This window comes from Hibiscus syriacus, unplaced genomic scaffold (genome assembly GCF_006381635.1).
Source record: "Hibiscus syriacus cultivar Baekdansim isolate YM2019G1 unplaced genomic scaffold, ASM638163v2 tig00113725_pilon, whole genome shotgun sequence".
Lineage (NCBI taxonomy): Eukaryota > Viridiplantae > Streptophyta > Magnoliopsida > Malvales > Malvaceae > Hibiscus > Hibiscus syriacus.
The window spans coordinates 2,674,097-2,698,268 of record NW_024063471.1 but is presented as its reverse complement, the minus strand read 5'-3'; the positions used below and the strand labels follow the sequence as shown (position 1 = coordinate 2,698,268).

Below are 24,172 nucleotides of genomic sequence, written 5' to 3'. Positions count from 1 at the left end.
TCTGTGAAAGAAGATTGCAATTTCTGGTCACTTTCAGTCTAACCCGGATTTAAAGATTCGAGAGTCCAGGCTGAAAATACATGCATAGATAGTGGTCTAATGACAAGGGCCGACGAAGGAAGCTCGGGACGGAGCCGTATGATGCGGAAGTCTCACGTACGGTTCCCTGAGAAGGGAGTGGCTACCTACTGGAGCTTCGACCGACCACCACCGGTCAATTAAAGGATCCGTTCACCCTACCTGTCGAGATGCGTCCCTTTCGACATGCGCCCTACCTCCTTCATGTTCCCGAGGTCAATTAAAGGATCCGTTCACCCTACCTGTCGAGATAGACACAGGTGGTAGTCTCATTACTAATGCCACTGGCAGGCAATCGCTTTAATTCTAGATCATCTACGCCTCTAGTCCTTAAGAGTCTTTTCTACGCTACGATCTTTGATTAAAAAAAGTGAGATGCTTCTAAAAAATACAGTTTGATTTCATTGTTTTCATCAAGGTCCGTTGTTGTGACTGAAAGAATTGATTCAGAATCGGATGCCCTATCTTCCTTCCCCTTCTTCTGAGTGAGGACATATCCTAATGAATTAGACGACCTCAGAAGGAACCATTAGAGGAGAAGGGTGGTCTTAGATCAGGTGAGGAAGGTTACTGGCCCAATATGAAGGAAGACGTTGAAGATTATGTGAGTACCTGGTTTACCTGCCTGCAAGACAAGACCGAGAGATCTCATACAGCAGGTCTACTCGAGCCTTTACCAATCCTGGAGCGACCGTGGGAAAGTCTTTATTTCTTTGGATTTCATTGTGGGATTGCCAAAAGTGGGGGAGTATTGAAGCATCTTGAAAGCTGTCAGTTGACGGGCTCGGAAGGCGATCAGGAAGTCAATCTTTCATTTCTTTCTGTTGGGCCCTTATAAATCCTTTTTTAATTATGGACCTCGGCGAAAATTTGAGTTGTCTTTAGTCTTTTAATTTTGTATTTAAGATATATCTAGATAAAAATATATCTATAAAAAATATAGACAAGATAATAGGGTCGGCTCAATCCTTTTAGTAAAAGATTTTGTATTCGAGTTTCACTTCTCTAAAGAAGATAAGAAGCTAAAACTGAAAGTGTTCACAATGCATACCGAAAGGATACCAATGAAGCCGACCATTAATGACTAGTTCGAACACCAGGAGCGGTCTGATCCCTTATTTGATCAGATAGACTGCTCTTAGAAACATAAAACAAAAGCAAACTCTCATAGTTCAGAGCCCAGCTTCAACTATTTCTTCTTAAGTGAGGTTTTTTATAGTTGAAAATTCCTTCTCGGGGTCTTCCTTTCTACTCCTAATGGTAGTGCGCATCTCAAACTATAAGGGGCCTTTGAAGCCCGCACCATAAACTGCTACAACATAAACATAGGCTGGTAGTATGAATTGTCCCAAACTGCATAAAAGCTTATGTCTTCATATAGGAAGAACCTCCCAATAGCTCTCCTAGCCGCTGCATGCAACCTCTGCGAAAATACGATTTCATCGAGGGTTGTACTACTGTTTTCTTCAAAAGAAGGAAAAAAGAGACTCAACTTCTTTTTCTACCTGATTAGGATACATATTTACACTACACAAATATCTACAAAGGGTAAAAAGTACATGCCTCAGTTTGTAAAGGCTGCTTAATCTCTCTGAAGTAGAGCCATTGTTGAACCCCTTGTCTTCTTACTTCTTCCTCAAAATAATGAGCTGAGGGAGCTTGCTTAAGAGTAACAATGTAACCATCTGAAGACTATAGAACTGCGTAAGAGCTTGAGTCTTGCTTTTGGACAAGTAACTAAGCTAAGACAGTCGTCAACATAGCCTGTCTTCTCTTCTCTCTCCTAGCAGTAGCAGCTTCAAAAGGGGCGAAAGCACCGACAACATTTAAGCCTTTGGTAAGGGAAGTCCTAGCTTCGCTACCCCTCCTCTATCGAATCTTTCTAATCACCCACCCTGACTCTAAAGAGGAAGTTAGCTTAAAGACCCTCCAACAAGTCAGTGCGTGTCTACTATTGATTCAATTCATCTGCAGAGGGCATTCGATAGCAATCCCTTCTTCTTCTGTTAAAAGGCTATTGCTCTTCTTTGTTCCGAAAAAAAGGGTACGAAAGCCCTGAAGTGCAGAGCTTTTGGTTTTTTCATGTTGTCAAAGAGTTGAACAATGGATTTTTCGTGTTGTCAAAGAGTTGAACAATGAAAATAGATGGCGAGTGCCTGATCGAATTGATCGGGTCATGTTTGATGTTTTCAAAACCTTCGGGTTATCCGTAAGCCCTGAAGTGCAGGATGTTTTCAAAAAGCCTTCAGGAGCTTTTTGATATTTTCAAAACCTTCGGGTCATCTGTAAGCCCTTCAGTGCATGATGCTTTCAAAACCTTCGGGTCATCCGTAAGCCCTGCACTGCAGGATGTTTTCAAAAAACCTTTGGGAGCTTTTTGATATTTCAAAGCCTTCGGGTCATCTGTAAGCCCTTCAGTGCATGATGCTTTCAAAACCTTCGGGTCATCTGTAAGCCCTTCAGTGCATGATGCTTTCAAAACCTTCGGGTCATCTGTAAGCCCTTCAGTGCATGATGCCTTCAAAACCTTCGGGTCATCCGTAAGCCCTGCAGTGCAGGATGTTTTCAAAAAGTCTTCGGGAGCTTTTTGATATTTTCAAAGCCTTCGGGTTATCTGTAAGCCCTTCAGTGCATGATGCTTTCAAAACCTTCGGGTCATCCGTAAGCCCTGCAGTGCAGGATGTTTTCAAAAAGCCTTCGGGAGCTTTTTGATATTTTCAAAGCCTTCGGGTCATTTGTAAGTCCTTCAGTGCATGATGTTTTCAACATTTCAAGAAGCCAAATGAAAAATTATTGTCTTTTTTTGTCTTTGCTCTATTCTTGTTAACATAAGAATGAGCAAAGAGGGGCAGATATAGACACTAATTTTTCATTCTATTATTTTTATCATTATTATTATTATTATTATTATTATATTATTATTATTATTATTTATTAAATATTACAAAACCCAAAACTGAAGCCCGAATACAAATCCTGGAACCCAAATCACGGCCCATTTACAAACCAAAACCTAGATAGCCCAATTATAACCCTAAACCTAATTAGGGTTTCTATCACAACACCCAGCCGCCGCAGATCCTCAACCGTTGGATCTAATCTGATCCAACGGCCTTTATGCAGTCCAGCAAAGAAACCCTAGGGTATCATAACCCTAGGGCCACGTCCCAGCCACCGCTGCTTCCAGAAGGCTCCAGCCGCCTCTCCAGCTTCCAGACGCCGCTGCCAAGGCCACGCCACTGCCAGGTGCTCCACTCCGATGATGCCACCACGCCGCCGCCTCGCTAAATACTCCAGAAGCAGCCCCACGTCGAAGCCCTATGGTGAGTCACCACCCTAGCTTGGTGACTCACCGCCAAGAGCTCTATTATCCGGTCCAAGGCGAGCTCGGTGGTGGCTATAAAAGCCACCACACCTGCAAAATAAAGAGGGACACAGACAACAAGCAACAAAGACCAGAAAACAATGGAGAAAGAGACGAACACAGAGAACGGAGAGAGAGACTAGCAGAATACGAGACAGTAACATACACAACAACCACGAACAGAGGGCAAGAACAGCAACAACGAGAGCAACAAGGAGAACCAACATCGACAACAAGCAAGAACTATACCAACGATCCCAGACAAATACAAACTAAAAGAAAAGAAAAGAAGACGAAAGACTTACCCTTGGAGAGCCCAAACGTCGTTGGAAACTGTCGGTGACCGAAGGTAATATTCGGTTTATTCTAGATCTGGAGCTAGTAAGGGATTTCTAGGGGTAAATAAGGGTAGATTCGGGTTGATGGTTAAATAAGCTTTGATTTGGGTTAATTTTATAATTTCCGGCCACCGTTCACGGTGGCCGGCGGTGGCGATCGGCGTCAGAACTTGACCGCCGGCTGGTGGCCAGCCAACCTTCGGTGGGAGGTTTCTAGAGAGAAGGTAGAGAAAAAAATTCTTCTCTCAACTAGAGAGAGAAGAGGAAAGAACAAATGAGAAATTTGGCCTTTAAGGCCGGTTATAAGAGGGTATAAATACTCTCACCAAAACGACGTAGTTTTGGTGAGGGCCTTGATGTAATTTCACACATGGACAAACCCTTCCCGCAGTCACTCCAATTATGTATTCTTTACAAATTAGTAACTGCAATCAACTTATAATTATTTTAATTCGGCTTTGTATTTTTTAATTATTTATAATTTAGTCATTACCAGTTTATATTTATATTTAAGGATAAATACCCATACTAGTCCCTTATAATTTTATTAATTAATATTTATATACCGAATTAATTAATATAGGATAAATCACACTATTAATACCTATAGTTTATAATACTTCGAATTAGGCATTTAATTTTAATATGTGATATTTTAATCATTACTTTCATTTATTTATAAGTTTTATTACCTTTTTATATTTTAATACTATAGTTTTAATTTTTATTTATTTCAGTCACTATTTATTTATATTTTAATTTAATTTATTATTTTATATGTTTATTTACAATATATTTAATTATTATTATTAAGTATTATTATTTAGTTATATAAATATATTAAATAAATATCCTATTTATTAATCTGTTTTTTATTATTATTTTTAGAAATTTTTTATTTTTTATTTATTTTTTAATATCGAAGAAAAGAGCTGTCTTAAGGCACCTAGAAGTCATTTTCTGATATTTTTAAATAAATAAATATTTTACTATATTAAAATGAATTTTTTAAGAAAATGTTTTATTATTATTATTATTTTAAAGAAAATGTTTTAATTATTTATTTATTTTTTAATATCGAAGAAAAGAGCTGTCTTAAGGCACCTAGAAGTCTTTTTCTGATATTTCTAAGTAAATAAATATCTTTTTTATAAAAATAATGATATGTATATATATTAATATATTTTCTTAAAATTATATTAATAAATTTGAAATAACAGGATTATAAATTAAATTTATATATGAATTCTTAAATTATATTATTAGAGACAATTTATAATTAAAAAGTATTAATTTTGGGCGTAGGAGTGCTAATCATTCCCTAAACGTAACCAACCATGAATCCCTTTTTATTTATAAAAGGAATGAATTTTTGGTTAAAACGCAGATCAATTTATCTTTTAAATGATGTTTTCTTAAAAAATCTTTTAAAAGATGATTTTTAGGTATTCGACCTACCTGACCCAAAAGGCCGATGGCGACTCCCAATTTTTTTTTTTTAAAAACCATTTATTCACATCACTTTTCTCGCCAAGTAAAAATTTCGTGCCCGGGCAAAAATCGATTACGACAATGGGAAAACTTGATAAAAATTGAATATATTCTGTCTAACACATACAATAAAATATAATTATAGCAATAGCAATGAGAACATCTAAAACAACAATCAAGATTATTTTACTGGTCATTAAACTGTTAAGTACCCTTTAGGTTAAACTGGAATCCAATTAATGGCCAAGAGAATATCTAAAACGTCAATCTAAATGATTCTACAGGTTGTTAAGAGTCTTTTCAGAAGCACTAAAATTGCATTAATCTATCAAAACCCGTGTCTAGAAAGGCCTTTCCAGATGCCTGATAAGCATAACATAGCAGGCAACATCAAGAAACAATAAGGCAATCCACAAACATTGAATCTGAATAAACAGTAGCCAATAAAATTATGCACTTGACGTTATTCATGTTGAGGAAACAAGAGAAGAAATCACAATTCACAAGGATTGTTGTACCCTACCATACCAATATAGAAGATACTATACCAGTATATTGATAAACATTAAGTGTCCAAGTCTGTTCTATTTATTAGTACTCAGATACAGTTAAATTGTTCCGATATAGATTAGGACTTATCAATCAAAGAGCCCTCTATATATCTCATGCTTGTGGGGTTAAATATCAAGCATTAATCACAGTGGTCCACTAGCTAGTAGCTAAGAAGGTCTAGACACGTGAAAGCACCCTTAAGTACTCAATAACTAACCTAATGCATCTTCCTTAGGCCTTCATAATTTCCCTTTGGCTCCAAGCTACTTAGGTACTGATTGTTCCTCCTAATTTGAGTTAAAAAATGATACAGCAGACCTCCCTATAAAGCACACGTAGTCAAATGGACAACCACATGCAGAGCGTGAGAGTACGTTAATTAACTTCATTTAGCTAAAGGAAGGTAAGCATACCGTATTTCCTTTCTCATCTGTAACGTATTCCAGGAGGAACGATATCACCTAGTAACCCTTCATCTGTTGGAGGCTCCGAGGTAGGTTCGGGCTCCGAACGAGATTCTCCTGCGTCAATGGGTGATTGGTGTGATTGTGATTGTGTTGTGCTTGGAGGAATTTCCCTATGTAACTGTTCCCCCGGATGATGAAATTGTGAGACTGCCGGCGTCAACTGACCAGTAAAGGCAGCTTCATGGCTGATGAATCCCCCTCTGGGGAATGCTACACTGTGATGGCAGTGTTGACCTTCGTATGTAGTAATGACAATGGTAGGATCTTCACAAGAGCGTTCTACTCTCTTTTTCACTGTGCATTTGCTGTTTGTACAACTATAGTAGCTCCTGTGAGATCAACTATATGTGCCTTAGATTGCACAACAACCTGAAAACTTCCCTTAACATTAATGATTCTAAAGCATGAATCCCTCATTTCACTACCCTCTAACATAATGATTCTATTAATAGTTTTTTCTACATGAATATATATATATCAACTAAACCATGAGTAGAGTGTCAAAGGATTTGTATCAAGTTGACTGAAACAAGTTTCATGTTGGATTCCTGAACAACCCTATCGGTTCCCCTTATTAAAGACTTTGCTTTATGATCACTTAAGATAATGAAAAGTAAAGTGTTTTCTCGCATAAATAAAGGTTGAGCAAAAATATATATGCAGTAAAAAAAAAGATTAGTGGTTCAAAGAAATAGAGAATCAATTCCTAGGGTGCTTGCAATGGCATAGTCATGAACTGTTGGGATCTCTTTGAGATTATGAAAATAGCTGAACGGTATCATTAACTCTATAACCTTGAACCCATTAAGTGGTCTTAGACTCTTAGTAGTTAAAAATGTGTTATTTTCTCTTGAGATTTTAGGTTTAAGCATTTAAATTTGGAGGATGTATTATTAATGACTATGGAAGATTATAAAATACTACATTGTAATCACTTGTGCTATTAAAAATCTCAAACTGCTCCTTTTGACAAGCAGGGAAAAACTGATCAACACACAAGCTTATGGAAAGAAAGTTCATTATTATATTGGAAAATTTATAATGGTTCACTAACAAATTTATTTTTTAACAGAAATCAGGCACTGAATCAGTTTTAAAAGTGGGTAAAATGTTAGTTTTCTGTGTATCATCAATAATAGAGAAATAGCAACAGACCTTGGAAATGGACTGTTTTTAACAGCTTTTTGTCCATATTTCCGCCACCGATAGCCATCTTCAAGATGATCAACCTCACTCTTGGTCATAAATGCAAAACGTGGCTGCCGTATTCGTTTTTGTCCCTTCTTCCTCACCTTACTCCTACAAAAATATTCCACCAACAGTCATCAAAATGAAGAAGAAAATAATCCCTAAACATTAAAAGCTTTGTTTGAAAAAAGAACTAAATGGGAAATGGGATTCGCGTTTGAAGTATTAATATAGAAGATAGTGTATGGAATGGAAGAGATTAATAAGTGAAGAATTAAGATACCTGTACTTCATCGTGTACAGCCATCAATGATATGATGAAAGCTAAGTTTTTTAAAAAATCTACAAACACATGCTATGTAAACGACACAACTTTCTTAGATCTTTTAATGCAATAACATATGACGTGCATTCCCAGATTCATTAAAGCAATGGAAGAACCTACCTCAAAAATAACACTCAAATCGCATATAATGAATGATTTGCAATACCCATTTCACTTTTACATGAAGGGATGAATTTAGAACAAACGACAGACCTCAGAATAACTTAAAATAAGAACCGAAAGGGGGAGAATGAGTACAAACAAAAGGAAGAACCAACGGCATATTCCCGCCGCTATTGCGGCGGCGTGACCGCTTTCAAGGCCACTTCTTTTATAGCCGAAAAGTGGCTTTCGGTTTTCATCCCTATATTCCCTTAATTGCACCTGTTGTTGCACTAAAATGACGAGACTACCTTATCCCATTCCCCAACTTGCACGAAACGAGGGTTTTTTTCTTTTTCTCACAGATTCAGAATTTGTACGGAAACCGGAAAACTGCACCCTCTGTCTTTTGCCCACAGGATCGGTACGTAATTACGACTCAGTCCTCGAAATGATAAAAATCAAAGAAATAAATAAACAGTCAATTATTTTTTATGGTGATTTTTATCTTCATCATAGACAATGGATGTTTGATCTCTACTACTCACGGTATCTCGGGCGGCTTTCCGCCGGATCCCGTAGATTTATCCGGCGGATCCTCACTGGAGCTCGAAGACACCAACGGATTCGATGTCGAAACGTCAGCTGATCCACCCGGATTCGAAGCCGTCCCGGAGCCAGAACAACGAGCACCATGATCATCAGCTGCAGCGCAGCTTTGTGAGCCACTAAAGTTTCCCGCCAATTCAGGCATGGCTTCAGTCCGGTTGAATTCAGCAAACCGTCCAAACTCAACGGCATGATCCGGTGGTAGATCCCAACCGAACTCACTGAGTATACTAGTACTTTCCATATCGAAGAAGTAATTAACGCTGTTGGACACCGAGTCAGGCCCTTCCCCTGAAAGTGTCCAGCTCGACTCGGAAGTAAACTCAGCTCCTGGATTGCTCCCCTCTTTATCTTCCATATCAGCAAACTAAAAGGAAAAAAACCCTAAAGGATTCACAGCATCCAAACAGAATTTAAAAGAAACGCGGAGAGAGAAATAAGAAGAGCTAGGGTTTTGGTTCTTCGACTATGTGTGAGTTTTAGTGTTGGAGAAAGCAGGCGTTGTTTTCTGAAAAGCTTTCTTTTTGTCCCATCGATCAAAGAGAAAAGAGGAAAAAAATTACAAAAACTGTTCTAATTTTACTCGGTACGTGCGTTTTGTCAATTTGAAATTTACTCCATCTGCCTTTTATTTCACAAATTTAATTATTATATATTTTATTTTGAATTTTTAATAGTATGGATGGATTATAAATTAGTATATATTTATATTTATTAAATTATATACACGGGGCTAAAAAAATATTCTCTTTAATTATTAAAGCGTACAATGAATTTAATTATTATATATTTTAATTTTAATAATTGAAGTTAAATTGGTATTAGATGAAGTCATGCAAGCGTAAAAATAGTACCCACCAACGTTCGCTTCCCTAAGATCGTATTGAAGAACCCTACAGATTATCTAAATCTAGAACTAAAACTCTTACCGTTTCACTTTCTTAACTTTTATTTACTTACGAGATCTTTCATGCATGTAATATGGTCCATGTGAGCAATTTTTTTATTTTGAAAATGCCACATAATACATTACAATATAAGTTATTTCACGGTATCATCAATTAGATTTTAATTAGTAAATTAAAAGAATAAAAGAATTTGAGCTCATCAAATGGTCTTAGTGGTTAAAGAGTATTATTCTCCTAGAGATTATGAGTTTAAATAGTTACATTTGCGGGTGTGTGTGTGCATTATTAATGACTAAAATTTTAAACAAATATTATTTTGTAATCACCCTAGATTACTAAAAAATAATGAATCAATTAAATTTCTAGGAATAAAAGTATAATGACTAAATTTCTAATGTACAAAAAGTTCAGACACTAGGAGCAAAATTAAACCATAAATAGTGGCGAGAGGCTGGTATTTAAGCGATGGGATTGGGAAAAGAGGGATAGGCGAAAGTCAGTGGGCGCGTTATCTATGAACGTTAGTTAGATGTAATTTCGTGGATTTTGCACCATATCTATTTTAGTTAAGATAAGAATTAATATAAATTTAGTGAGTAATTAGTGAGTAATGAATGGGCGTTATTTGTGATGATAAGTTTTAGCAACATTTAGGTAAATTGTTTAGACGATAGATGCAATAGAAATTCTTAGGGTAAAGTACACAAATGCTCTCTTAGCTACATGACATTATTTTTATTGAATTATTTGATTATTAAAATTTATAAAATAATTTCTTAATTATAAGATATTGTTTTGATGAGTCTTTCGACTATTAAAAGTTACAAAATAGTCATTCAACCATTCATATATTCCAAACTCATCATTTTCGTTAAAAAATTGATGACAGTCTAAGCTAGATGTTAACATGTTGATTAAGATATGATAATCGTTTAAGATCTTAGGATCAAATTTTATCATATCACAGTCAATACGTTAACGTCCAACTCAGACTACTGATAATTTTTTTTTAACAAAAAAGAATGAGCTTGGAACATATGAATTGCCGGGTAATCATTTTATAACTTTTAATAGTTGGAGGACTTAATCAAACAATACCTAGAGTTAAGGGATCATTTTGTAACTTATGATAATCGATGAACTCGTAGTGGTAAAAGAATTATTGTTATTTCTTGATGTCACAGGTTCAAACATCAAGAATGCTAGGGATGTAACCATTCAACATTAAATGATAGAGAATTATCTATAAACAAATATTGTTTTATACTTAACTCAACTTAATAAAACTAATAATAATAATTGATGAACTCAAAAAATTTAATACCCATTAAGAAACCATTTATATGCTTTACCCAAATTCTAAAAAATATAAATAAATGAACGTAAAAAAATCGGAATTTAATAATTTTAAGGCTCTCACTTTTGAGGAAAAAACATGTTTTGATCTATCTTTGTTAATTTTAACCGGTAAATTGTAATAGGTTTTTGAGATATTAGTGTTACATGGAAATTATAATATTATCGTTTGTCATTTATAGATTTTTTTAGAAAATTATTAAAATTTTAAATATATTCAAAATAAAAATATAATAAATTTATGTTGACACAAAATATATTTTTAAATAATTTTTACTTTAAATATTTTAAATAAGATTTAATGTTTTTTAATATACATCTTTGTCTTTCTAATAATTAAAAGAATTAAAAAGTTATGTAATAACATTGTGATGTGATAGGTAATATTAATTAATATAAATATATTAGATTTAACAATCACAGTTGATAAGAATAAATTTGATGAATTTTCAAAATATATGAATTAAATTAGGTGCAAAAAATAAATAAATTTTTTATTTAATTTTCTTCAGAAGTTTAAGTACTTCAACCCTTAAGTCTTTTATTTATTACAATATTAATTGCAAATTTAAAACTATATAAATTAAAAACAATTTAAATAACTAATGAGGTCTTGACAGAATTGAAAAAAGTTGAAATATTGAAGTTCCAAACCTCAATTTAAATTTATTATAGTTTAAATTTTATTATCTCAATTTGAATTCATATTTATATTTATTTAAGTTAAACTATGTGTGGAGACATATGTAACCTTATTTTTATCTAAGTCTAAATATTATATTTTCCTTTATAAAAGTCTAGATATCATAATTGTATTTATTATAGTGTCGACACTCATTTTTCTTCCTACTAACTTTTTTTATTATTATTATTATTATTTATTATTATTATTGTATTATTATTATTATTATTGTATTTGTATTATTATTATTATTATTATTATTATTCCATTTTATTTTTCAGATCAATTACAGTAGCCCAAAATCGGGCCCAATTACAAGCAAACCCAGAGCCCATCATGGAGCCCAAACCAGTTTAAGGTTTTACCCTAACATCTCAGCCGCTGCTCACTCCTAGCCGTTAGATCTGGGAGAGATCCAACAGCCAAATCAACCCTCAGCTAGGGTTTGTCACCTTTAGCTCCAGCCGCCCCACGAGAACCGTCCGATATAGACCCATCCAACAGTCCATATCGAGCCTCAGATCTACTGCCCATTTCACCCAATCCCAGGCCACCTCTTGCAAGCACCAACCACAACCTTCGTTGCAACCGCCAACCCGAAGGCCTTCCATGTCATAAAGAAGTCAACAAGCAATCCAGACCAAATCCATACGCAAAAGCCTATGTTTTTTTAATCTTTTCATAGCAAAAAATATGAAAAATCGGGCTTATATAACTTGGAACAAAAATGTAACAGGGGTCCTCCCCTATGAATTGAGAGTTTCGAAAAGAAAAAAAAAGTAAAAAAAAAAGCCAAACTTTGGAAGGTATATTTTTGTGTTTTCGTTATCTTTTGGTTTTTGAATAAAAAATAAAAACCAAGCAACCCATCCTTTATTTCAAGCATATTGCATGTGAAACCAAAACCGAGAGTAAAAGAGAAGACTTGCCTTAGAAGGGAGTCGGACTTGGGACCGGATCTTCATCGGGAGTCGTCGGAGGGTGAGAAAATCGAAAGGTCAGGGGACCTTTTGGGGTTATTTAGGAGTTTTTTGATAGTTTTAACCTTAGATCTAAGGCCAAGTTGATATATCAGAGTGAGGGATTGTTTTGGGTGAGTTTGGGAAGTCTGACCCCCGTGTGCGGTGGTCGGAAGGCGGCCAAAGGTGGCTTGAGGCGGTTGAAAGTAGGCCGACTGAGGGATTTGAGAGAAAACGAAAAAAAAGAAATTTTTTTTAGAAACTCGGTGCAAAATAAAAAAAAACCAAAAGATGGTATTTATAAAACAATTTTAGAAATTTTTGGTTTATTTGCTGTTTAGTCCCCCTAGTTTAGCCGTGTTTTTGCATGTTAGTCCATGTATGGACTTTTTTGTGATTTACCCTCTTTTATGCATGTTTTATATTTTTAGGGTTATTTTTGGTTTAGTCCTTTCATGTTTAGCGTGTTTTTACATTTTGGTCCTGTGTAGTGACTATTTAATTTTTAAAAAATATTTAGGGATATATTTAGTAATTTTACCTTTTTATTCGAATATATATATTTTAGGCTAAATAAATGGAATATTTTGTAAATAGTCCATTAAGTTTCTGCATGTGTATATTTCGAACCCCAAATTGTTTTTTTATTTATTTTAATTCGGCCATACAATTTTAATTTATTTCTATTTAGTCCCCATGTTTTATTTATTTTTTATTCCTTGTAATTTTAGCACTTAATATTGTAAATGTTCACTTTAGTCATTTGTATATTTTATTTTTGTTTCAATTTTGGCATGATGGTTTGATTATTTATGTTTTAGTCCTATTTTTATTTTTATTTTTTCATGTTGTCTGCATAGTAGTTTATTTTAGTCCTAATTAATTTTGCATGATACTTTTATGAGCATTACATGACTTGAATTAAAATAAATTGACTAAGGGTAATATTCGATCATTTTAATATTGTTGTAAAGTGGCTGTCTTAACGTATAAGAAAGTTACTTTCGATAATTTTAAAATGAAAGTCTATCCCATTTAGTGACACAAATTAAATTGAATTCATTTTAAAATTTGGCGTGTTCTTTTAATTAAATTCATCGAGAAAAGAGTGTTAGATCGAATCTAAGGTCTTGTCTCGAGATATTTAAATAATTGAACATCCTTATTCTTATTAAATATTGGTAAAATAAATAATTAATTACTTGTCTGATATGCTTTTTATTTCTTTTATTTTTGCATGTGTTTTTCAATAGATTTTCAAGACAATAACATTCGAATTGATATCGAGGATAGTAATATCTTTTCATTTCGGTCTGAGTTATAAATAACTGCTTTAAGGTATGAGAGGTTATTTATTCTCGATTGGAAATCATTAGATATTATCATTTTCACACGAATCGCTGTTGAATTTTAAGACGAAATAGTAATATCTCTTTATTTCAATTGGGATAATAAATGACTGATTTAATGTACGAAAGGTTATTTATTCTCGATTGGAAATAATTAGATATTATTGTTTTCATTCTTAAAATTATTTTGGGTGTTATTATTTTGAAATTAATAGTGAAATTTAGAATGTAATTTTAATATTTCTATTGGAGTAAGAATCAATTGCTTCAAGGTATGAGAGATCGATTCTTCTCGATAGGTAATAATTTAGTATTATTATGTTTCATCTAAAAATTCAAAGAATGTTATTTTAGGGGATCTTAAATTAAATTAAACTCGAACTTGTAAATTTTATTGTAAAGACAATTAATTAATCGACTAAATACTGATTTAGGGCGATGTGGGGCCTTCTCCACACTTAATTGACTCAAGAACTCAAATTTTGGTAACGCAGACCACAAGTTTGTCATTTTATTTAAAATTAACATTTTATTAAAATGGTAAATACATTTTTGGGTGCCCAATCACACCCTAATCAAAGATTAGTGGCGACTCCTCGAACCACATTTTTATCATTAACCGGCCATTCAAAAATTATTTCGAAATGAGACCCTCATTTCCCCTTCGAAAAAATTGTTTCGACAGCTTGGCGACTCTGCTGGGGACATTTTTTTAGAGAGTCGAGCCATTAGTCGATCTTTGCAATGAAAATCAAAAGTTTGTTCAAATTTGATTTTTGATCCCTTGTGTGGTTTGGATATTTTTTTTGTAATTTAATTAACCACTAAATAGTTGTACTGACTTGTTTGTTGGTGTTTTCAGAGTAAATAATTGTTCAAGTTTTTGAGACTTATGTTTGGTGTTGTTTGATTTATTTTCACTTTTCCTCACACAATCTACAACTGCATTTGCATAACATGAGCTAAAACTCCGTTATGTCATATTTAAGTAGGAGTGAGAAGCTACTCATTCGTGTAGTTTTCACCTCCGTATGGGATAGTGAATCGCTCATGGGGCTCACACCTTATGGCCATCGTGATAGTTTTGACCTCCGTATTGACATAAGGAGGTGTGCCCTCTCGAATTGAACTTGATCCGAAAGCCTGTGATGAGAATGGATTGAGGGTTCGATATCCCAATGGGACACCGACAAGGACAATTCGAGAACCTCTTACTTTAGAATCGAACTCGACATATAGTAAACTTAGAATCCAGTTAGAGCCTTACCCATATCATATAAATCTAGTGAGGATAACACGCAAGGAAAAGCCTTTTTGAGCATTTTAATCTTTGTAGTGTAATTTTATTCTCGAATAAATGTATACAAACTAGAGGTCATGCAGTTAGGTTTATTTTTTTGAATAAGCATGCGAACTAGATGACGTAAGGTTAGGATTTTCTATAAACAAAGCATCTGGGAAGAAATCCTGTTTGGGTCAGATCAGCTAAAACATGATTGGGTAGTCAGCATGTGGGGTAGGTTTTATCGACAAATTATATTATATCCAATTAATTCATTTATGATTACTTGCCAGTTTCTCTTGTCCTTTTGTTTTATTTTGTTACCACTTTTTCATTGCATTATTCATTCCATGCCGTTGATCCTTGATCGATGTCCATATAGAAGACTAGTGATATGGAATGAAAGATTCAAAAGAGGTAGAAAACAATGTAGATTTTCTGAGATGGTTTGAGTAATCCCAGCTAACAAATAGAGGCCTTTTACAGATAGGTTCAAATCTGATTGGATACACATACATCAATGACATCAAAATGACCTGATCACTTGCGACCTGCAGCGTGCTCAAGGAGTGGCTCAATACTTGGTTGACTTATCACATGAAGCTGATGTTGTAAGCGAAGGATTGGAGCCTAAGACTGAAGAAGCTCACATGATACTGGATTTACTAGGGGTACATCCAACAATTAGGAGAGATATCTCAGATTTATCTGTGATATGTTTAATCCTTATAACTGAACTTCATTTCTAATAACAAAAAATTATTTTAAGGAATCATTCCAGAATCAATACCTTGCATTGTATTTACATTGCATCCATATTGCATTTACTTTTCACATTGCATTTTATTCACTAATAGTCATATTTTTTCACATTCATTAATAAATACCAATATTAATAAAAAGATTGTACGACAGAATACTGACACTTCTAAGCATCCGTACCATACTAAAAAAAGGCAATGGATGAGAGAATTACCCAAATCGAGAAGACTTAACTCGAGATACAAGAGAGTTTCAAGAAAGCTCGGGAGGATATTCGTGAGAAGATAATGAAAGCTTAGAATGACATGATGGAAAACTGGCCAATTTGATATAAGGAAATAGTATAAGTCGAGAAGAGACTCCAGTTTCGGTCCTACTACCGAGGAGCCTGTGTATCCCCCAGGCTTCGAACCACGGGATAACTGTGGAAAATCCCCAACTGTATGTTCTTCCAAAGAATCCTTATGTCCCCCTGGGTTTACACTACCGCATGCTCGAGCACAACAAGCAACAACTGCTCAGCCAAAAAGAATACACATAAACTTACCTGGCTTTTATGTAAACTCGTACCCAGTTGAAGACATCCCAGATCTCGATGAAGAGGACAAGAAAGAGTAGAATAAGTAATTTAAGGAGAAATGAAAACAATTGATAAATGAAATTCGAGGGATGAAAGAAGACACTAGCATGTATGGGATTGATGCTAATAAGCTGAGTCTGGTTCCTAATTTAGTGTTGCCACCCAAGTTTAAGATTCTAAACTTTGAAAAATTTGATGGCACCAGTTGTCCCCTAATTCATCTAAAAATGTTTTGCAGAAATATGGAAGGATACTTAAACGATGATAATTTAATAATTCATTACTTCTAGATAGTCTTGCTGGGCCAGCTGTAATATGGTATAGTCATTTGAACAAAGAACTTATCAAGAGGTGGGTCGATTTAGCCGATGCCTATTTGGGATAATATCATTATATTAAATGCTTAACCCCAAAGCGTCAAGACCTTCAAAGAATAAGGATAAAAACTAATGAAAGCTTTAAGGATTATGGCCTAAGATGGAGAGGGGTAGCAGTACAAGTTCATCCTCCTATGTTAGGAGAAGAAATATCATACATGTTCTATAATTCTCTTCTGACCCCTTTCTTCGAGTCGATACCGACAAACTCAACAAAGGACTTCGAAGACCTTGTGGTAGATGGGGAGTTACTTGAAAACGCAATCAGTAAAAGAAACTTAAAAGACATTTCTAAGAGACCAACCGATTAAAAAGTGAAAGCTGACGATGTAACTAAATGTCATGTCCAGAGCCCTCACAACAGTAAAAGAATAGAACCAGCTAGTCGTTTAGACCGTCAAAAGAAAGTCTCATGATCGAGAAATACTTTGAAGGTGTTCCAAACTTTTATCTCAGATCTGTACCTCCATTTGATTAAAGGTCAATACCTTGTACAGAGGTCGACAAAAGTGCAACCCAACCCTTCCGCCCACAGTTATGATCAAAATAATGTCTGTGAATTCCACTTGGGGGCATTTGGGCATTTTACGGGGAATTGTAGGCCACTGTTAAAAGATATTGATGTATTTGTTGAGAATGAGACGTTGACACAAGAATAGGTGGAACAATGGATGACGAACTCGAGTGGGGTATCAAAGCACAATATGTAGTATCTGATCAAGTCAAGTACCACTGCATTAGATGAGTAATGGTGCATCCAAATTAGGGAGAGATCATTTCATCCTTCATTTTCCATTTACAACATATTGTCTGAACATGTTTTTTTATCCTTTATCAGTTTTCTTGTACAGATATTCCAATGAATTTATGTTACTTTAAAGATGGCGAGCATTGAATAAATTAGCAATTTTGAAATTCTTCAAATATCAACTGAATTAAAAACTCTTTAAATGTTTAGATTTATAAATATTTGACGAAGTGACAAGACTGAACCCTGATAAAACAAGGACCCTGGACATTACCCCAGAAGGTACACTTGAACACCATACCCTTCTCTTACAGGAACCAAGCTAGCCTTCTCTCCGTATGAAGAGGCAATTAATGGCTTGACATTCAGGTATGCAAGGATGTGGACAAAATGGGCCATATTGCACATGTGATTGTAAAGATGATTAGTTTCTACTTTTGTTGATGACGTTCAATGATGATCATGATCTTCACAAATGGAATAGTTGAGTGGGTGAATCTAGTTTAGGTCAGTTGCTTAGAAATTGAACTCTAAGGATGTGATTTTCTGACTTTCAACAACACCTAGACTATAACAGGTTCTTCTTGACAAGCTTAAGAAATTGAATCCGTACACCCAGAATGTAATTATATATGTATACAATAAAGCTTGAGCTATCCCTCTACATCAATTAGTTAAACCCCCCGACTTTATGGATAAGATTCAACTAGCCCGATAAAGGATATTATATATATATATATATATATATATATATATATATATATATATATATATATATATATATATATATATATATAAACGATAAAGATGAATTCAGCTAGCTAAACAATGACAAATTAAGTCAAATTTATCTAAATAAGGAGTTTCGGTAAAGATGGATTAAATGAGTCGAGGAACACCTATTATAGTCAATTTCATACGAGCACTCAGGAATCTCATTTTTAGACCGATATTTCTGCACTGCCTTTGTTAGAGGATTCTACAAGGCTTCAACAAATGGAAGATTTCAGAGAACTGAAACGAAAGTGTTCCAAAAGTCTAGCAATTGAATATGCTAGTTACTTCATTTTGTCTGCATCCACTTAATATGCCAAGCCAAGAAAGAAGGGCATGTCACAAGGTTCACATGGGTGTATAAACAAATGAAGATGTCTCGATGGCTGAAACCTTAGAAAATAGGAATCCAACTCGAAGCCAACCCATCAATTTTGACACTTGTCAAAGAGCTATAACTTTGAAATATTAAAGAGTTGTTGATTCTTTTGATATTTTGTGAACTCATTTTATGGTTTGATTCGATTGTGAGCCTGATTTAAGGGACAACACTTTACAAAGTTCTTTCATTATTTGATTTCTAAAATAAAAGAAATGAGAAAAACATTTTCATGTAGGATAGTCTCAAATGCAAAAAGTCCTTGAAATAGGTGAGGTCCATTCTGCCTCTATTGAAGAGAGAATAAGCAATGCCAGAACATAAAGCATTCCACAATCTTGAAAGTAAATAGTCTGAGAGATCAAAAGGACTAGAGGATAAAACTTATAACACTTCCTCGTGACATTGTCGGTAACCCATCGAGAAACAAGTGATCGCATTGTTTGAAAGGGATATATATCCCAGCGCATAGAAAAAATGCAAGAATGCGACCAACCATGGATGAATTTTGGCACTCAAATAGGAAGGAGCCATGAAAGTACCCACGTTAGGGCATGACCAAAGACCCAAATCATGTTGAGATAATAAGGTTCAGATCCAAAAGACATTGAGAACGAGACTCACAACTTGGAGTGTCATAGGAAGAATATGCATTTGAGCAGAGCTTACGTTGTAAAGTAAACCAGTCAAGCATCAACTAAGGGAAGAGTCTCGAATAACAACTCTGATAGTATATTTGAGCCAAAGTCAAAAAAGGTCATCAGAGTCATATTTCCGACCGTAGCAAGAAATGAGACATTTCTTCTAAGACTTTAATGTAGATGAGGGGCAAAGAAGAAACAAATATCACAAGATGATTAGGTAGATCTTCATAAATTACAAACTACAACACCGATATCTGAGTAAACCCTAGAGAAGAATGATCAAGAGGAAGAAGACCTGGTTCTCCATTTTGGAGTTAAAGAAAAATTGAATCAACATTTGTGCATGCATGAGAACATCATTTGCTTAAAAGAAAATGCATTACATTGCATTCACATTTTACACATAAACATATGGTTTTTACAGATCTTCCAATAAAAAGAGAATATTAATTATCTCAAAATCCCAACAAGTGGAAACTAGAATTCAAACCTTAAATATAGATAATCATGTTTAGGGAGGCAAACTCCCATATTCGATGGCTGCGAGATAAATCTGCATAAGAAAATTCGATTTTCAAATATTATCATAAAAACCAAATCTTCAAGTATGAACTTTCAAATTTTCACATATACTAAGAAATGGTAATGTTTAAATTTCATATTTGATATTCCCTTCACAAAAATCAGAACAAATCCCTCTTTTTCAAGATTTGATATTCCCTGAGTGACAGTGGAACAAGTCTGCCCCGATTCAATCTTTATTAAGTGACAGCAGAATGGATCAACTCCCCAAGATATGATATTCCCTTTAGAAGAAGCGAAACATATCCATCTCTTTCAAGATTTAATATTCCCTGAGTAATAACGGAACAAGTTTGCCCCGATTCAATCTTCTCTGAGTGACAGCGAAATGGATCAACGTCCCCAAATCTGATATTCCCTCTAGAAAAAGCAGAACATATCTCTATATTTCAAGATTTGATATTCCTTGAGTGACAATGGAACAAATTTGTCCCGATTCAATATTTTTCGAGTGATAGTGAAATGGATCAACTCCTCTAGATCTAATATTTAATTTAGAAGAAATATAACATATCCATCTCTTCTAAGATTTGATATTCCCTGAGTGACAGTGAAACAAGTCTGCCCCGATTCAATTATTCCTGAGTGAAAGCGGAATGGATCAACATCCCCAGATCTGATATTCCCTCTAGAAGAAGCGGAAAAAATCTATCTCTTTCAAGATTTGATATTCCCCGTATAACAACGAAACAAGTCTGCCCCAAGTCAATCTTCCCTAAGTGATAGCGGAATGGATCAATATCCCCATATATGATATTCCCTCTGGAAGAAGCAGAACATATCCATCTCTTTTAAGATTTGATATTCCCTGAGTGACAGTGGAACAAGTCTGCCCCGATTCAATCTTCCTTGAGTGACAGCGAAATGGATCAACTCCCCCAGATCTGATATTCTCTTTAGACGAAGTGGAACATATCATTCTCTTCCAAGAATTGATATTCCTTGAGTTACAGCGGAACAAGTCTGCATGATTCAATCTTCCCTAAGTGACAGCAGAATGGGTAAACTCCCCCAGATTTGATATTCTCTTCGGAAGAAGCAGAACATATCCCTCTCTTTCAGGATATGATATTCCTTAAGTAACAACATAACAAGTCTGCCCCGATTCAATCTTCCCTGAGTTATAACAGAATGGATCAACATCCCCAAATCTGATATTTCCTCAAAAAAAAAGTGGAACAAATCCCTCTCTTTCAAGATTTAATATTCCCTGAGTAACAGCGGAATAAGTCTTCCCCGATTCAATCGATTCAATCTTCCCTGAGTGACAGTGGAATGAATCAACATCCCCAGATATGATATTCCCTGAGTGACAATGGAACATATCCCTTATCATATTTCAAACCATGAAGTTGACCGGACAAAAAAATGCATTGTCTCTTCGTCTTTGCCATATTCTTGTGTCAAAGAGGGGCAGCTGTCGACACTCATTTTTCGTCATACTATCTTTATTATTATTATTATTATTGTATTATTTTTAATAATATTATTATTCTATTTTAGTTTTTAGACCAATTACAATAGCCCAAAACCGAGTCCAATTACAAACAAACCTGGAGCCTAATTACAAGCAAACCTGGAGCCCAAACCAGTTTAAGGTTTTACCCTAACATCTCAACCGCCACTCACTCCTAGCCGTTTGATATGTGAGAGATCCAACAGCCCAGATCAACCTCAGCTAGGAGTTGTCACCCTTAACTCCAGCCTACCCACGAGAACCGTTCGATCTGGCCCCATCCAATGGTCCAGATCGAGCCTTAGATTCACCACCCGTTTCACCCAATCCCAGCCCACCTCTTTGCTGCACCAACCCCGACCATTGTTGCAGTCACCAACCCGAAGGCCTGCCATGTCAGAAACAAGTTAGCAAGCAATCTAGACCAAATCCACACGCAAAAGCCTATGTTTTATAATAATTTCATAGCAAAAAATAGAGCAAAAAATATGTAAAATTGGGCTTATATAACTCGAAACTAAAATGTAACAGGGGTCCTCCCCTCTGAATTGGGAGTTTCAAAAAGCAAAAAAAAAAAAAAGCAAAAAAAAGAGAAAAACTTTGGAAGATATATTTTTGTGTTTCGTTATCTTTCGGTTTTAAAATAAAAAATAAAAACCAAGCAACCCATCCTTTATTTCAAGCATCTTGCTTGTGAAACCAAAACCGAGAGTAGAAGAGTAGACTTACCTTAGAAGGGAGTTAGATTGGGGACTGGATCTTCGTCGGGAGTCGTCAGAGGGTGAGAAAACCGAATGGTCAGGGGATCTTTTGGGGTTATTTAGGAGCCTTTTCAGTATTAACCTTATATCTAAGGCTAGGTGGATAGATGGAGCGAAGGGGTTGTTTTAGATGAGTTTGGCAAGTCCAACCCCCATGTGCGACGGTCGGACTACGGTTGAAGGTGGCTTGAGGCGTCCGGTCGAGGGATTTGAGAGAAAACGAAAAAACAAAAGATTTTTTTAGAAACTCGATGCAAAATAAAAAAAAACCAAAAGATGGTATTTATAAAACAATTTCAGAGAAAATTGCACATAAGTCCCCCAAAGTTTAGCATCATTTTGCAAAATGGTCACTAAAAAGGACATGTTTCATAATTTACCCTTTTATGTTATATTATATAATTTTTGGTTTATTTGTTGTTTAGTCCCCCATGTTTAGCCGTGTTCTTACATGTCAGTCCCTGTAGGGACTATTTTTGTGATTTACCTACTTTTATGCATATTTTATATTTTAGGGTTATTTTCAGTTTAGTTCTTTTGTGTTTAGTGTGTTTTTATATTTTGGTCCAATGTAGTGACTGATTAATTTTTTTAAAAATATTTAGGGATCTATTTAGTATTTTTACCTTTTTATTCGAATATGTATATTTTAAGTTAAATAAATGGAATATTTAGTAAATAGTCCTGTAACATCCTCAATACCGGGTTAGTGACCAAATTGTAAAATTTCAGAATTTGATGTTAAAAGTAGAATAGTTCAATAGTTCAATGATTTATATGCAAATATTTCCTAAAATTTATTAGTAATTATCAAAGGAATTAAAGGACAAAATGGTCATTTGATAAGAAATATAATTTTCTTTCCTTGATAAATATGAATCACGTGGGGGTGGGGGTAGGGGGAGAGTTATCTGAAAACTCTCTTCTTCTTCTTCTTCCTCTCATCCCGTATCTCCAAGCTCAAATGTGAGTTTTCTATTTAGTTAATTTCTGGTTAAATTTAAGGTTGGGTTATAATTATTAGATGTTAATTAAGCTTAAGGAAAGCTTAATTTGTTCTAAAACAACAAGATGAAAGGTATATAAGAGATTAAAGAAAATGGGTTTTTAAATGAATTTCTGAAAAAGAGTTAATAAGTGAATTTTGAGAAGGAATTTGACTTGTCATCACTAAGAATAAGAGATTTATGAAGTTAGAAAGATTAGTAAGATTCTTAATTTTAAGAATCATGATAAGATATGGAAGATAAAGATGGTTTATATAGATATAAGTTGGTTTAAGTAATGATAGTTGAGTTTAATGGCATGATAGGGCTTAAAATAGAAGAATTGAGTGAAGAGTTGTTGATTTTCGGGCTTAAAAAGTGATTTTTTGGGTAAGGGGTATCGGTACCCATTCAATAGGTACAACTACACTCTTAAACGAAATTTACAGATTTCAATAGGGGTAAAAGAATATGAAATAAGTTATGTGATAAAGGCATAAGGAATGAAATGAACATGTGAATATAAGATGACCAAGTATAAGATATACTATATGGTATAAGTGAGTACACGAGAAATGTTATGAAATTCTATGAGAACAATATTTATGTTAGGAGACATAGACATAAGTGATTATATGAATATGTAAGATAAGTTATATGGGAAATATATGTGAATGAGATATGATATATATATTTATGTGAAACCATGCAAAGTGATACGAGCTATGTGACATATGAATAGGAAATCATATGAAAAGTGACATGAATTACATGAAAGTAAACTACGTGATTATATGCACATGTGATATGTGACAGAAAAGAAGAAATATATGATTATAAGAGCATATGACAAAGGGATTAAGGATAATGCTAAGAAGGTAAATGATGATATATGTGCATGCATGTAGTGGTTCTATGATAGGATATATGTTTTTATATGATATGAAAGTATTAATTAGTTATGCATTGATATGAGTAGAGTAATGTTACATGTTTTAATGCCTCACTAGTCATCGACTTAGCGTGTGATTGTTTCACACGTAGGTTTGGAAAGCGAAAAAGAGATGTAAAGA

At 34.5% G+C, this 24,172-nt stretch overlaps 1 protein-coding gene across 2 annotated transcripts; it reads right to left on the bottom strand.

Moving 5' to 3' along the window:
• Positions 1-6,120: 6,120 nt before the first annotated feature.
• On the bottom strand, positions 6,121-9,048 carry LOC120187556 (probable WRKY transcription factor 57). 2 transcript variants are annotated; one of them, XM_039191258.1, is made up of 4 exons: positions 8,985-9,048; positions 8,454-8,881; positions 7,446-7,589; positions 6,121-6,619 (listed from the first exon to the last, which is right to left on the bottom strand). In XM_039191258.1, the coding sequence occupies exons 2-4, from the start codon at positions 8,870-8,872 to the stop codon at positions 6,250-6,252; spliced, it is 933 nt and encodes a 310-aa protein (XP_039047189.1). In that variant the 5' UTR covers positions 8,873-8,881; positions 8,985-9,048; the 3' UTR covers positions 6,121-6,249. The 2 variants fall into 2 exon arrangements, with proteins under 2 accessions (XP_039047189.1, XP_039047190.1); XM_039191259.1 differs by having other exon boundaries at positions 8,955-9,041.
• Positions 9,049-24,172: the final 15,124 nt, after the last annotated feature.